Genomic DNA, 14,848 nt, shown 5'->3' with positions numbered 1-14,848 from the left:
CATAATGGCAGCCTATGGGGCTTGTCTGTCCACTCCTTCCTCTCTATCATTCCAGAGGGTATTGCTGTAAAAAGCAAGGTTTTTCTCTGTGGAAAACCCTGGACAGGCTGTGCTGTTGTGGTTTTTGGTGGAATTTCCAGTTGAAGTATTGGACAGTGTAGCCTGTGGATATAGGCTGCATTATCTGTCTTTAAATTCTCTCTTAAGTGTCTATGCAGGTCTGCATGTTTTGACAGTTTAAGAGATTATTTTTGATTGCTCCTGGGTCCGCGCACATGGGCGGGACTATTCACTAGATTATGACTATAACAGAGATACCCCTACTACAGAACTGGAGTTACAGGACAGAAACTACTCCTTACTATACAAAATACCAACTTATAAGTTATTTGTAGTTTTGCAGAGCACTCTAATGCATGGTGTGCCTGCAAAATTGTCATCTGAAATAAAGAGCAGCATAAAATATAATTTTGTCTTTATATCTTGGCTATTCTGTTATTATTCACCAGGGAATTTTGTGCCTTTTGTAGGGGTCCTCGGTTGTCCTATTTTGAGAGACGATGTACCCTCACATAAGACTGAATTACAGAGACAAGTGAATCACTCCCTCAACCGCACGGGACACAAGCTCCATCTTCCTAACACTTAGTTCATCATGCATGCAGACAGGTCGCATCCTAGGAACTGTTCATCAGCCTTACACCATGAAGCACAGTTTCAGGGTATCCTTGCAACTAGTTACTGGTGCCGGCTTGGTACAGTCCACTCAACGAAGCCAATTGATCTAGTTGGCTCTTTGCTGGGGACAGTTGGCAGTGCTATTTGGACTCAAGCTGACACACTAAGGAATGACCATATGCGCCTGGTATTTTTCGAAGTTTCCATGAATTCACAAAGAGCCTTACATCTGGAAATCATACTTTTCCTTTGAAAATAATAACATTTTAACTAAATCTATCTGCTTTGTTGTGTGGAAAGTTGAACTGCGAGATTCTTGCATGGGGAGGTTTCGAATAATTTGCACCCGCCTCCATTTACCGCCTCATAGAGGCTTTGTGAACCGAGGAAAATCCTAGATTGTTAAATCTCGAGTCTCTGCAGGTTTGTCATGTTCTGCGGAAATGACACTTCCCGCTGATTCTTGCTAAGTGTTGAAAGCACAAAGGAGCAGGTGTGTGACATTGGAGGTTTTTAAGTTAGATTTATTTTTGTTATCGTTATGTCGGCTTCCGTCCATTAAACACCATTAAGTACTGGCCCCGCAGCTGCTGCTGTCTGAGAAATATTCACTCAGACGGCCAATGTGAAGTGATTAATGGTAAAGGCCTTTGCTGTCTCTGCGGCTTGTCTTTCCCCGCTCAATTCTCAGTCGGGTTGTGACGTTAAGAGAGCTGTATCCTTGCCATGTCCGTGTCCACTGTGCGTTTTCTTTTTAGGACGAGACGCAGGCTTTGGGAAAGTCTACCAGTGCCGTGGTAAAAATATGACTCATGTCGCCACTTAAATGCTGCCACATGGCCAATGCGAGAAAGAAAGGTCTCTGTCGGCGTTCAAGCAAAGACGTTGTAAGGCATGGGCAAAGTGGGCTCTGGCCCGGGCCCCAGCCTTTCAGGGGGCTCGATATAGCCAGGTCGGTTTTGCAGAGAGTCTTGCTCTGATTACCTTGAATAATTCTTAGATTGTTTTATATACTGTTTTCCTTTTAATTTATTTTTAATGTGGGTGATGTGAGACTCTATTACAGCCATTTTGCAAAGAAATGTTGTTTATGTTTCATGCAACATCCATGAAAAAGATCTGTTACAACAAAAGGACATCAAATATGAGAAAGGAGATTGTGTCGCAAAAGTTATTTGCGGTAATATTGGTGAGCTGCTGCTGTTACAATATTGAAAACACAAGTCTCTTTACCTTAAATATTGGATGTAAACACATTTAAAATGTGCACTCGAGTGCCTGTGCACTGTCAGTGACCTGGCCAAAGGGGTACGAAAGAGCTGAAATTGGATCCTAAATTCAAAGCTGTTCCAAATAAGGATCCCACAGGGGCCCACAAAATACGTTTGACCCAGGTCCCCCAAAATCCTTAAAATGTTTCTGCATTCAAGCAGTCCAGAGCGCCGCCATCACGGCGGGTCTGACTTCTAACGCACGTCTCCCCATCTCTGTTAGGCCTATATGTGCTGCTGGCAACAGAGTCGGGACCAAAGCTGTATGATTCAGGTCCAGTGGGGAGGACAAAGATCCCATAAAGTTCAGGGGGAATATAACTTGGTTCACGTTTTTAAATTGTAAAAATAAGTAAGCACAGGAGCCCAGAGATTTTTTAGAAGCGCGCCATCAGTGCTGCAGAATATCAGAGATGCTTAATACCAGGGATGCCCAGTTTTGATTCCACCCCATGTCTGAGTCTTGCACCACACTGTATTCCCTGTCCAGTCTTGCAGTCTCTTTTCACCCTGCTTTCTCCCACTCTCACTGTTTTACTATTTCCCTCTTGTCTCTCCATTTTCTGTCTTTCTACCCAATGCTCAGGACAAGGGCCTAATCAAGACCCACAATTGATTGCCCGTGCCCTCCCACATGCTGGTACCGGCATAAAAAGCACCGCTAGCATCTCCTTGTCCAGGGGACTGGTCCACCAGACACTGTCTCTGGTGAGCGAATGCACTCTCAGATTAGGAGTAGTGCTGCCTGCAGTCTCAAGTGTGGGTGCTATGACTGGATCGTGCTAAGGATATTTTTGTGAGCTTTAAAAAAGGAGATGTCCCCAGACTATGTACTGGGCATTTACTTACACAGCCAATGATCTCTTGTCTCCCCTAGTTATGTAGTTGGTGTCCAAGTAGCTCCACATTAAGCTTTCTCAGATTGCAGTGCGATGCATAAGCCCAATTAGTAAAGTAATGGTAGATGGCCGCCAAGCAACTCAGTGAGACATGGTCCACAGCAGAGCAATGCACTGATTCATCTGCAGTCAGTCATGCTGTGTGCACTGATAACAGCAGTGCCCCATAAATACCCACTTGTGAATCACAGCCAAGAGTCTTAACGGTGGCCAGTCAAGCTGGTATGACGTTAGATGTATAGGTGAGGCAGCAGGTGCGTCTCCACGGGGAGTTTGTAGTCGTTATTAAGGATCTCACAGCTGCACTGTCAGGATTCGCTAGTAGGTGTGCTTGCTGATTACTTCCACAGTGAACTGCACAGCTCAAGTCCTCTTTAATTGAGTTGCAAGGGGCTTCTGATAATGGAGGTAAATATTTCCACAGTTTTTCTGGCAGAACACCAATGATCTTAAGTTCTGTAGACTGGCCTGCACACACCTCTGGTCCTCTCCCAGGCGTTATCCACATTGGCTTCTTCCAGTGCCATGATCTCCCAGCATGCAGGCAATCCTTCGTTTGTCTCCCCCTTCCAAGCTGGATCCTAAGGGACAGTGCCTGAACTACTGTTCTTCAGTTGCCTGCTATGATATCAATGGATAGTTACCCAGTCTAATCCTTTCAAGATTTGTGTGATCTGCACCATTTCCGTTCTACCCTAAAGGTTTCTCCAATACCCACCCTTTTCCAATGAGGGTTAGATCCAGTGTGAACATCTTTAGAACTAAGATACTGCTTTTCTCTCAGCTCTTTTCTCACCAGAGTTTCAGGCCTACCTGCTTATTTTTAATGACATTTTTGGGAAGTCAGACCCCCAGATTCATCATTGTCATGTTTTGCGTGTCCTTAATAGCGAATTTTAAGGATTTGCTATTAAAGACTCGCAAAACGGGATGCATGTAGGAATCGCAATATTATTTGCGATTCCTACTGATTCCTAATTTGCGATTAGCTAATTGCTAATCGCAAATAAGGAATGGCTTTCCCATTCATTCCTATGGGCCTAAAGGCCCATAGGAATGAATGGTAAGTCATTCCTTATTTGCGATTAGCAATTAGCTAATCGCAAATGTGCCGCAATTTCAAGGGTGCCAGGATTTACAAAGGACACCCTGTTGCACCCCTGAAATGGTAATGTTCACTGGTGTTGCGCACACACATGTCCCAGGGACATGTGTGTGCGCAACGTACAACTTAGAAAAATGCACTAAAGTGCATATTTCTAAGTTTTTGCTATTTACCACGTAGTTTGACTTTGCGGTAAATGGCGGCCCCAGATTGCGAATTTGCAATCTAGGAATGGTTCATGCTTTGCATTTAAGGAATCGCAAACTGCGATTCCTTAAATGCAATCGCAATTTGAGAACTCACAATTATTTGCGAATTCTGAAATTGCAAGTACATGAACCCTTGATGCATCTCAAATGCCATTTTTGCGGGCGTTAACGGCCGAATTTTGCGATTCGCACCGTTTGTGCTCGCAAAAATGCTTGATGCCTGTAAGTCACATGAGCAAGGATTCACAGGAGTCACAACACTGGCCCTTTTGGTAGAGGGAAAGGTGGTAAGGGTCCTTTGATCCATTTGTGTCCTTCCCCCAGCGCCTGGACTATAATCCCCTTGAATACACATTTCTAACTTCTGGAGGCAAACCTTTAAGGTGGTAGCAGATTATGGGCGTCCTCCAGCAGATGATGATATAAACAAACTGAGCCATGTAAGTTGTTCTCAAGCAATCAACTTTATCTGTGTGCTGAAAATCTAAATTGTTAGATGACATTCGACTTTAGATTTGGGGTTTACAAGTTACAGAGTCCCAATCATGTCCCATTTGCCTGAACAAGACCTTTGATGGTGAATACGTTTATTTCTTTATCTGTATATAAAAGGCAGACTCAGAATACATATGCAATGCCCAGTAATTCATACTACATAGTGTTATTTTCAGACTGGACATTCACTTTTTTGCCCCCTAAGCCCTCTAGCTAAGCTTAGTGCCACAGTTCTATAGTGCATGTCCGCCTCAGATACCCTCTGAGTACAGTGTATGTCCACAATCTGCTGTTATTCTAATTCTTAGAAATTGTACTCTTAGCACAAGCCTAGTCCACGCTATGCCAAAAGGCATACAGGAATTGAGGGGAGGTATGAGCTGTGTTCAGTGAAAAAATAATAAACATACTATATTTAAACAGAACGTTCCTAGCTGATGCCCAGATAAGGAGTTAAAAAACGCAATGGTCCAAATCAAAAGGTTAATGGGAAACACACCAGGAGAGTTAATTTTCCTTCAGAAGGAGTGCACCTCTTCATTTGTAAATAAAAGTAAATGTGTCTTCGCTTTTAGCTTGTGTGCAGAAATTGCTGTAATAGTAGAACATATTCTTGGGATAGAGCAAATCTTCGCATATAATCATAGAGATTTACATAAGATATATGATGGACAGCTTCATTAAAATGTAGCTCGATAGCCTCTTTCTTGATCTGTTCATGTCAAAAATGGGCATCTTGTTATTCAGAGATGAGGAGTTCCAGTGGATTGTGATGTTGAGTATTTTGTGTAAGGCTTTTGCTTACGTTTTTACCACCAATCCAAGCTTTTCCAAAAGTGTGCAAGAATAATTGTTCATGAATGACTTTGCAACCCCATTTACTAGGCAATTGTGTTAATCACAAGATGCGGATTTCGAGACATCACAAAAAACAAGTCCTATGCCTTTATCTTTTAGACAGACCTCAGTAACCATTTGCTACGTAATTAATATGGTCACATTATGAACATATTAATAGATTTGAAAGTAGACACTTGTATGCAAGTTCTGGTGAGAGTTACAACACCATAAAGTGAATGAGATACAGACACTGTGACCACACTAACCAGTAATGTTATTTTACTACAGTAAGAAAGTTGTAGGGCCAACGATGAAATTGCTACTGCAGCTGGTTTCTTTGTTTCCTGTAAACCAGAACACCGAATTCTGAATTTTCTTCCAAAATCTATGTCTGTAATAAATCGAAGTCTTCAAACATTAGATGATTAAAGGTAATGAAGGAGCATAACAGAGAAAAACAAAGAAGTTAAGAAAGTGAATACAGCAGATTGTTACTTTGGCTACACCTTCAATGACAATACTCCTACCAAGTTAGTCGTATATGTAGCTGAGTATGTTTTGGCATGAGTAAATGGTTGTATGTTTGTGTTATACATTTAACAGTGCCACATATGTCGAAAGGTATGTCCCGTACCACATTTACACCTGACTCTCATTCAGCCATACACATATATCACATTCATACGCACACATGTTTATACTTCCCAAAAGACCATGCTCTCACTGATAGAGATGGCAGCCCTGTCAAAGTGCCCCTAGTCAAATATTTTGTTCAAACTATAGTGTTTGGCTGTATGGACATGAGTCTTAAATTAAATGAAACTGGGCGAGGGGATGTCTGGTAACATTGCGCTAGCAGCTTGGCCTTCAGTAGCTCAATGATTTTCACTGATCAGAAGTGGCTCTCTCTGCAGAAAAGTTTGAAGACCCCTGCTATAGTCTATAAGGAAATCACTGTAGCTAAATGATTCAGGGGTATTTGCCTAGACGTTGCCGCCTCGCCCTTTGATGCCAGGTGTGGTGAGGAAGACGAAGCAGGTGTCCATAAAAATCATCAAATTGGCCACAACCTAGGCCAAGTAACGCTGGTACTTAATGTTTCTGGAGCTGTCCATTATCCCATATAAGAAGCTGCCACTCAGGCCATGCCGTCTCACTTAACAGGAAGGTCCACTCCTACAGCCAGACCCCAGACAGCTCAACTTAACAATGTGTTACTTGAGGTCCTAGATTTTGGCTATCTCCGCATCCAGAAGAGTTTGTTTATAGTGTGGAAAGCATGTAAAACCTCCACTTATGCATGCTATGTGTCCAAGTGGAAAACAAATTGTCCACTACTGCATATCAAAGCATAAAGACGCCACTAAGGTCTTTGTACAAGATAGTATTTGCTACCTTTTTTTATTTATAGAAGTCTGGTTTCGTATACACCTCCATACGCTTACACTTGGCCACAGTTGTAGCGTATTTGCAAAATAGAGAACATTCATCCCTCTTTAAAATCCCTGTCGCCAAGACCTTCATGCAGTTACTTAAGGGAGTGATGCTTCTTAGAATGCCTCTTGCCCCTGTGTGAAATCTTAACATAGTCCGCACATGGTTCATGGGTCCACACTTTGTACCCTTCCACTCCTGCAGCCTGAATTTCTGTTATGGAAGTTAGCTTTCCTGACAGCAGTGACCTTGCCAGGGGTATTAGCGAGCGCCAGGCCCTAACAATCCAGGAGCCTTTTATCCAGGTCCAGAAGTACAGGATGGACCTCAGGACCACCCCCACATGTTTGCCCAAGGAAGTCTCACCTGTCCAAATCACTCAGACCTGAGCTTCCAGTCTTCTTTCCACATCAAGACTCTGTAGCAGAAAGGGCCTTGCACGCACTTTGTTAACATCATGCTCATGTACTATATTGACAGAGCCAGGCTCTTTCATAAAGCAAATCAGCTTAACGTAACCATTGCTAAACCCTGCAAGGTACACCCAGCTCCTAGTCAGGCATTGCAAAGTCTTTAAGTAGATCCAGACTTGCTACGCTAAAGCAAAGCTTGCAAAAAGCTCACCATGGCTTTCCTGGGTAACATTATGCTGGCTAACATCTACAAAGCTGTCATCTGGTCAACACACATGTTCACTAAACACCACTGCCTGCCATCTGGCAATGGTTGACCAGTCTGTGTTAAGAACTTTGTTCCAAATATCTGCATCATCTGCTTGCTAGCCGCTTTTGACGAAACTGCTCTACAGTCTTTGCAGAGCATGTGTATTTACAGCCACACATGGTATAAACAGAAAATGTTACTCTGTAAGCATCTGTTAGTTGTGTGTAGTGCTGTGTGTTTACATGCACCCATCGACCTCCCTAAAGCAGGCAGTGATCATGGATGATTAATCACCTTTTTCCATTTCTTTTACGATCCGCAATACTTTTCACACATTATACTTGTCCTTGACTCTTCCCTCCGCTTATACTACTCACCTGCTGCGCAGAAAACATTTTGAGGTGGAGCTGTAACCTTGTGCATTGTGGACTATGGGAGAAATCTCAACAGGTTTTGTGACTATCTTCTTTGAATAAAAACAAGTCAGAGGTCCGGGCACAACACTAGATAGCAGGAGAATGCAGAGCATGTGTAACTTCACTACTACATGCCCCGCCAAACAGTTGCTTACTGGGTAAATAACTTTTTTGCTTTTAAAGCTTGGTATTTGTTAGTCATAGCTGAACCAACCTTCCTCAGGAGATTTAGATGTGGATTTCCAGAGGGCCATTCCCTTGAAACATATTGAATTCTCCCTTCCACTCTTGGTGTCTGTAACAGAATGTCTACAGGCTGACGCTTGCTGTTCCTATAGTGCTTTGTACCGGTTTTAGAGTACACATGAATCCCCATGCCTTGCAACGGTGGCCATGTCTTTCCATTCACTGCCTGTGACTGTTTTATTCCTTAATGAGTTTGTCCAGACATCCAATGCTTCACGGTGAAACCGGTTATGAACCTACCTCTTCGCTACAAAGATAAACCTGTTCCTGAACAGATTCTGAAGTAAGTATCTCTAATGTTTACGCTCATGCTTTCTTTAATCTTTCAGGTTTGGAGTAAGCCCTCACCTGGAGCACTGTGGCCCACTCTGGAGGCAGCATGTATACTATGTTCGACTGGAGGCCACGTGCATATTGAAGGTTGTGTCCAAACCTGTAGGCCTTAGAAAAATATAAATATTTTAGAGACGATCCATAGACTGATGTGCACAGTGGTAAGTGATATAAAACTTCATTTGAGCAAAGGTCCTAGAACTTCAAGATTTGGGCAGGCTAAGGTGGCTAAAGACTATGATGGCGAAATCGAAATACCTGAAGAGAATTCCTGAAGTACAAGATAGCATTTTTTTGTAAAAGAGCAATAATAGAATTACAGGCTACAATGTGAAACTGGAGAGTGAACATTCTGAAATAATATTGTAAAACATATTTGTAATAGAGGGCAAGTAAATGCCTGCAACAGCATCTCAAATTAACTGGTGGTGAGAAAAACAATGGATGAATTAAAATAGACCTGGGATAAAACAGGGATATAGACATGAAAAGAAGGCAATGGTAAAGGGGATGACCATAGTCTGTGAGCAAAACGCCAGATGCGACTGTTCTATAAGTATTGATTAAGCATATGTATGCAACCAAAGTGGCCTTTTGGTGGTAACTAGGTACTCTATATGGTGAGTCATCATTTTCTGCTTATCAACTTTTATGTTTTAACAAAATACATACACTTTATTTTGATTTCAGTATTTACACCAAATAAGAGGCCACTGAGTAGAAAAGCAACTACTGCCCTTAATATTTAACTTTAACTCTTAGTGGCATGTTTGTAAAGGATGATGGAGGGACAAATAATGAAAGCAAACCCTCCTTCCCAAAGTGAGGGAAAGCCTCTCACCTTTATGTAAATACATTAAATATCGAAGTAGACAGTAAGATATGTTTTATCTTTAGTGCTTGGTTGGATATTATTGCACAAAAAAGTGTGGTATTAAAACCCATATATCCCTGGCATGATGTCATACCAGTGAGCCATTTTCCAAATTTCGTAAAAGTTACATATTTCTTGTACAATACGTATCTGAAAGGCATAATGCAAGTCTGAATCCGTTGTCACTTAAGAATTACAGTGCATTTAAATGAAGAAAGCCCTGCATCCTCTTAATGAAAAGTAATCAGAACAGGAACATTCTGACGGCCTTCAGAGCGGTTTGCTAGGTGCATTTTGCAGGCCGATGATTCACCAATCTGACTTCTAGAGACAGATAGTGTTAAGAAAATCAAAGCACGTTTTCCTAATCCCCTACATTCTTAATCTGTGATTTCTTCTTTTAGGGTTCATGCTTGTTTTGATGCACACTATACCTAGATCTACTTTAATTTACTACTTTCACTGATTCTTTATGTGTATGTTTTTCTGTTTGTCTGCCTCAACGATCCTAAGGACTAACTATTTCAGTTGTCTTAACCCATCTGAGACGGAATACTATTTCCTCTACCTTCTTTGTTTTGTCAAGCATGTTCATAATTGTGTCATCCTTTTTCTTTTATTTTGACTTCATTTATATAAAATATAGGCTTTGTAGTTTATCTTTATTTGTAAGTAAGACCAAAAGTTACCTGTCACTTGCATTTGCTGGTTTCGCTTCTGTAATTTCAAAGTGTCTTTTCCTTTTTTATCTTTATCTGCAACATTTCTTGTTCATTTCCCTGTTCTTTCTATTCTAAGATAACCTAAGTAAACCTTGGAGAACTGGAGAAATGGGATATATGATGGAGACATTGACATTTGTGAAGGGTATAAGAAGCAAGCATTCTGATTTATACAATTACCAAGGAGTAAATAGTTTAAAAGACATTTTGCCTTTGACAGACTCAGACGCATAGTTGAAAAGTATTATTATACAGAACGGGCGGTGAATGCATGGAACAATCTCCCATTAGAATTGGTGTCAGAAATAGTAAAGTTGAGTGTGCCCAAGACAAAGGTTGGCTTCTTCCAAGAGTGCAAAGGTTGTCTTGTAGAGTAGGTTCCTCAAGATTAGGAAGTGAGTGTACGTCCTAGATGGCCAGACTATCCCAATGTGCATTGTGGTGTAAATTCCTTTAATTTCTAGAAAATGTGGTTGCTCCAGTATTCATGCTGTGCTCTCACCATTGCTATGTATGACGTATGCAGTGTTAACTGCTAGTGTGGTGAGACAGGTGATTTGTAAGTGGCTTACATGTGTAGTGGAAATGTGTTGCATTGAAATTCTCTCTCAACTCATATGGCTTGTGTGATGGTTTGTGAAAGATGAAATTACCAGTACAGGACCAGTCTTTGCAAAGCTGTTGATGGTATGCATGCACTGGGTGCTCACATCGCAAAGCTGGCCTTCCTACTACATGCAAGAAGACTCTAAATGTGTCCAGGTCTGACAGACTATTCTCTATTAATTTGTGAGATCTGTAGTTAGATTTACATGCACACACCTGCAGATATACTAATAGGTTGGAGAACTCGATAAGCCATTTCTGTGAGTGATCATATTTTTTCCCCTTGTATTTCAGTTATTACAGAACAAATGAAGTGCAGCAGTTCCGGTACTCACGGCCATTTAGGAAAGGAGCGAAGGATCCCGACAACGAGTTTGCTGTAGGTGCTTCATCTTATGTTTTGGTAACACTGCAGTTCAACATTGCAAGTCTGATGCATACCCACCATGTATAGTCGGGTGGGGGTGGAGGGGGCTTTGTAATTCTTTAATGCCCCTCTACTTTAAGTTTATGAAAATAATGACAGTAGTTGCTCCATCCATTGGTTTTTAGCGCAACAGAGACTGTGGATTGCATTAAAGTCGTAATATATTTCACTCCTGATGAGCTACTTCCTATCACTGTAAAGAGGGATAGCCACTCATCGATTTCACACACCATCTCATCACTGATTTGTATTCTACTGTGGCGTTACGGTATGATCACACTCACACCTGCCATGTGAATGTATTTTCTAGTCCTGTTGTCTTGTCCTTTTCCAGAAAATATCCTGCATCTCCATAGAAGTTGTCACATGTTAATGTTGATGGTCTTCCTAGTTTATTTAGCACTCGTGAGGATACATTTAATATCTGGGCCTAGTCTTTAATACAAATGCACTGTGCTTGAATGTGGCCATTTTTGATCTCAGTAACACTGGGTTTCAAAAGTATGGATTTATCTCTCATTCTCTAGCAATTCAGTTCCTGTCCTTTCATACATTGAGAGTAAGTCAACGTTTGCAAGTAGCAAAATTAGGTCATGGGTTGTTGAGTGGCAACATTGAATAAGAGAATTGGGTAAATTATTTTCTTTTAAGGCTAATTGCTTAACTTGGGATCCTCAGCTGACTCATGAAGTGGTGTCTAAGTCATGTTGGATGAGATACCATAATCTATTTAAAGTAATAAACATCTCCTTATTTCTGTTTATACAATTTTTTTTATAAATACTCTGAATGATATGCTGCTCAGTTGATGAATAGTTTTAAAATGATTACGCCCCCCCCCCCCCATTACGAGAACTCTGTGCCTCATTATTCCTTTTAATTTTTCTTGAACAGACTATGTGGATTGAGAGAACAACATACACAACTGCATATAAGTTTCCAGGAATCCTAAAGTGGTTTGAGGTCAAGCATACTTCAGTTGTAAGTATTGTTTTTGAACAAATTTGTTTCCTGTTCAGTTGGTGACATATGAGGGATAAGTTGGCCAGCACAAACTGTGAACTCAAACTGGCTGTAGTCCTAGAATACTGGAAACTATCGGGCCATTTTTGTGAAATTTGCTGCTTTCATTAAAATATCACAAGTCATCACGTGTCCTTCATCTTGCTGATGAACATCTGTTCAAACATTGGTATAGAAATGTAATGTAATCACTCCTTTTGGACTTCAGTTGAGAAACTTGTCATAAATGACCCGTAACTTTTGCCACTTTCATCTGTGTGATGAGGGTGGGAGTACACATTCATGTATTTTAGAGATAAATATATAAAGTGGTTTATTTCCTGGTTTCATTAAAATGAGTTCAAACTGATTGGGATATGAAAAGTGAATATAAGAAAATTACATTATGTTGAGCAGTAGAAAAGAAACCTTTTCCACAGTTATTTTCATATAGCACTTTAACACTGTATAACCATAGCGATTTCCATCCCAGTAAAAGTGCAAAATTTTAAGTAAGAAACAGCCACTTGTGTACAGTGATTATTTAGAGAACATACTAAAGAGACTTCCTCTTTATTGAAAATTGGACAAACTGTTATTACATACATTTTTAGGTGGAGCCTGGGCAGTTCATGCGTTGCTCTGCGGCATGTTGAATTGAAGTATGGAATAGACGCCCCGCCCAATCTCCACGCATATATGTCATTGGCTTGCTTCATTGCCCTTCGAAAATGCTGGCTTCTGATTCGCTAATAGGCTTACTAGTCCCTCCTTACTACCAACTTGTCATTTGTAACCTCCCATGAGGACTGGCCCTTTTACTTCAGCTGTTACACAGTATGTCTTTTTTAGTCTGTAAGCACTATTTTCTTTATGAGTTTCTCTTACTTCAGGCCCAACATTCTTTCCTGCAACATTCAACACGCCATGCATGCTTTCACTTTTCGAGCAGCCCGGGACAATGACGGCGCTTCTTTGAATAGGTCTCACGTTTACAAGAGTTTGAGCTCTTGGTATTTTAAATGACTGCCTTTTATTTGTGTTAATTAGCAAAACAGATTAATAAAAGGCATTGTAATTTACAATGCCAATAGCTTAAACTGTCGCAAATTTGAGACCTATTGTATTGCAAATGCTTGTTTTTGGGTTTCAGTAATGAACATAAACTAGAAACTACATATTTTTTTAGTTATTTCTACTAAGAAACTAAAAAGAATTTCAAAAAGAGTTAGTATTCGAATTAGGATCAAGGCTAGGTTCATTGTTGTGGCTATTTTAGAATTAAGCATAGGCTAATTTAGGGTGAAGATAACTGTTACTTTATTCGAGTACAGGTGGAAAGTCTTCTTTATGTAATGGAGTTCATCATAAGAAGTTCATTATAAATTGACAAATTATATTAGAGAAACAATTATTCAGATTTCTTCAAGGAATCTTTTCCTAAACTTTGTGTTTTGAAGCATGTATTTTTATAGATCACCTGCTGTGTACTCTCATGCTACCTGGTGTTGGATAAAATATATTACACGTAATTTTCATTCAAAGCTGTTTGATTTCGATTGTGGCAAGAATTGCTCGTGATCACAACTTCAAAAATTTACAGTGCACCTGGACACTGGTTTCACTTTAAATTGTGTTGTTCCTGCCATTGGATGCGGACCCGTTTTGAAACACCCCATCATTGAATGGTGCAAGAAGGAAGATTTAGACATCAGCATAAAGTATGGGTCACAAAGAGAGACTGTTACTTTGCTACTGGGTTCTCTCGAAACACAGACATCCACATTTGCTTACCTGTACCTTCTGCTTGTGCCATGACTATGGAGTATATAAACCTCTGATTAAGGGTGGCACTGTGCAGGCAACAATTTTAACATTCAAAATAAAGAATCATAGAGAATATTTTCTATTGAACACAGCTTGACTAGCATAGAGACCTTTTCTAATGACTTGAAAACATTTAAAGAGCAGTGAAAATGGTTTTACATGCACTGGTAGATTCAGGAAAGTAGAAAAAAGAAAGGATTTCTAGTGAGCAGGATTTTTCCATTTAGGTCTCACATCCTCTTGATGAAGTCCAGCCACTCATTTAGGTGTTTTAGACGAGAGAAGCCTACATTTCAGTCACTGTTCTAATATGTTTTGATCTGCCATTGATGTTGTCCAGGAAGAAATCAGTCCTCTGGAGAACGCCATCGAGACTATGGAACTCACCAATGAGAAGATTAGTAACATCGTCCAGCAGCATGCCTGTGACCGGACGCTGGCTGTGCACCCGCTCTCTATGCTACTGAATGGTATTGTGGACCCAGCCGTCATGGGTGGGTTCACCAACTATGAAAAGGTGAGCCTGTTCTAATGCAGCTGTGTCATCAAAAAAGCAGTATGGCTTGGAAAAGAGTAAATGTGACATTGCCTGGCATTTACAGAGTCTGCTTCCATTTTCTTCAAATGTGTTTTTCCTCTTTACTATCTTTATATGGCTTCATCAGTAGAAAATGAAGTGTAAACATGCCCATTGACCGATTTGTTCAATTCTATAAATTACCTCACATGTGTAAACATGGCCGTTGCTTTCCTCTGTCTCTCTCTCTGACATCTTAGGCAGGAAGAATAGTGGCAGGGCCG

The 14,848-nt window shown here is 40.7% G+C and overlaps 1 protein-coding gene across 1 annotated transcript in view; it reads left to right on the top strand.

Moving 5' to 3' along the window:
* DOCK5 (dedicator of cytokinesis 5) overlaps positions 1-14,848 on the top strand; it is a 581,227-nt gene that overhangs the window by 437,542 nt on the left and 128,837 nt on the right. Inside the window, exons 36-39 of the mRNA XM_086942489.1 lie at positions 8,458-8,539; positions 11,086-11,170; positions 12,113-12,199; positions 14,388-14,564. Of these exons, the coding sequence (XP_086798615.1) occupies positions 8,458-8,539; positions 11,086-11,170; positions 12,113-12,199; positions 14,388-14,564 (431 nt within the window). The remainder of the gene's footprint in view (positions 1-8,457; positions 8,540-11,085; positions 11,171-12,112; positions 12,200-14,387; positions 14,565-14,848) is intronic.

Source organism: Lissotriton vulgaris, chromosome 11, assembly GCF_964263255.1.
Source record: "Lissotriton vulgaris chromosome 11, aLisVul1.2, whole genome shotgun sequence".
In the NCBI taxonomy this organism is placed as follows: domain Eukaryota; kingdom Metazoa; phylum Chordata; class Amphibia; order Caudata; family Salamandridae; genus Lissotriton; species Lissotriton vulgaris.
Note: the sequence above shows the minus strand (reverse complement) of the source record. Positions and strands in the feature narration are given on the sequence as shown.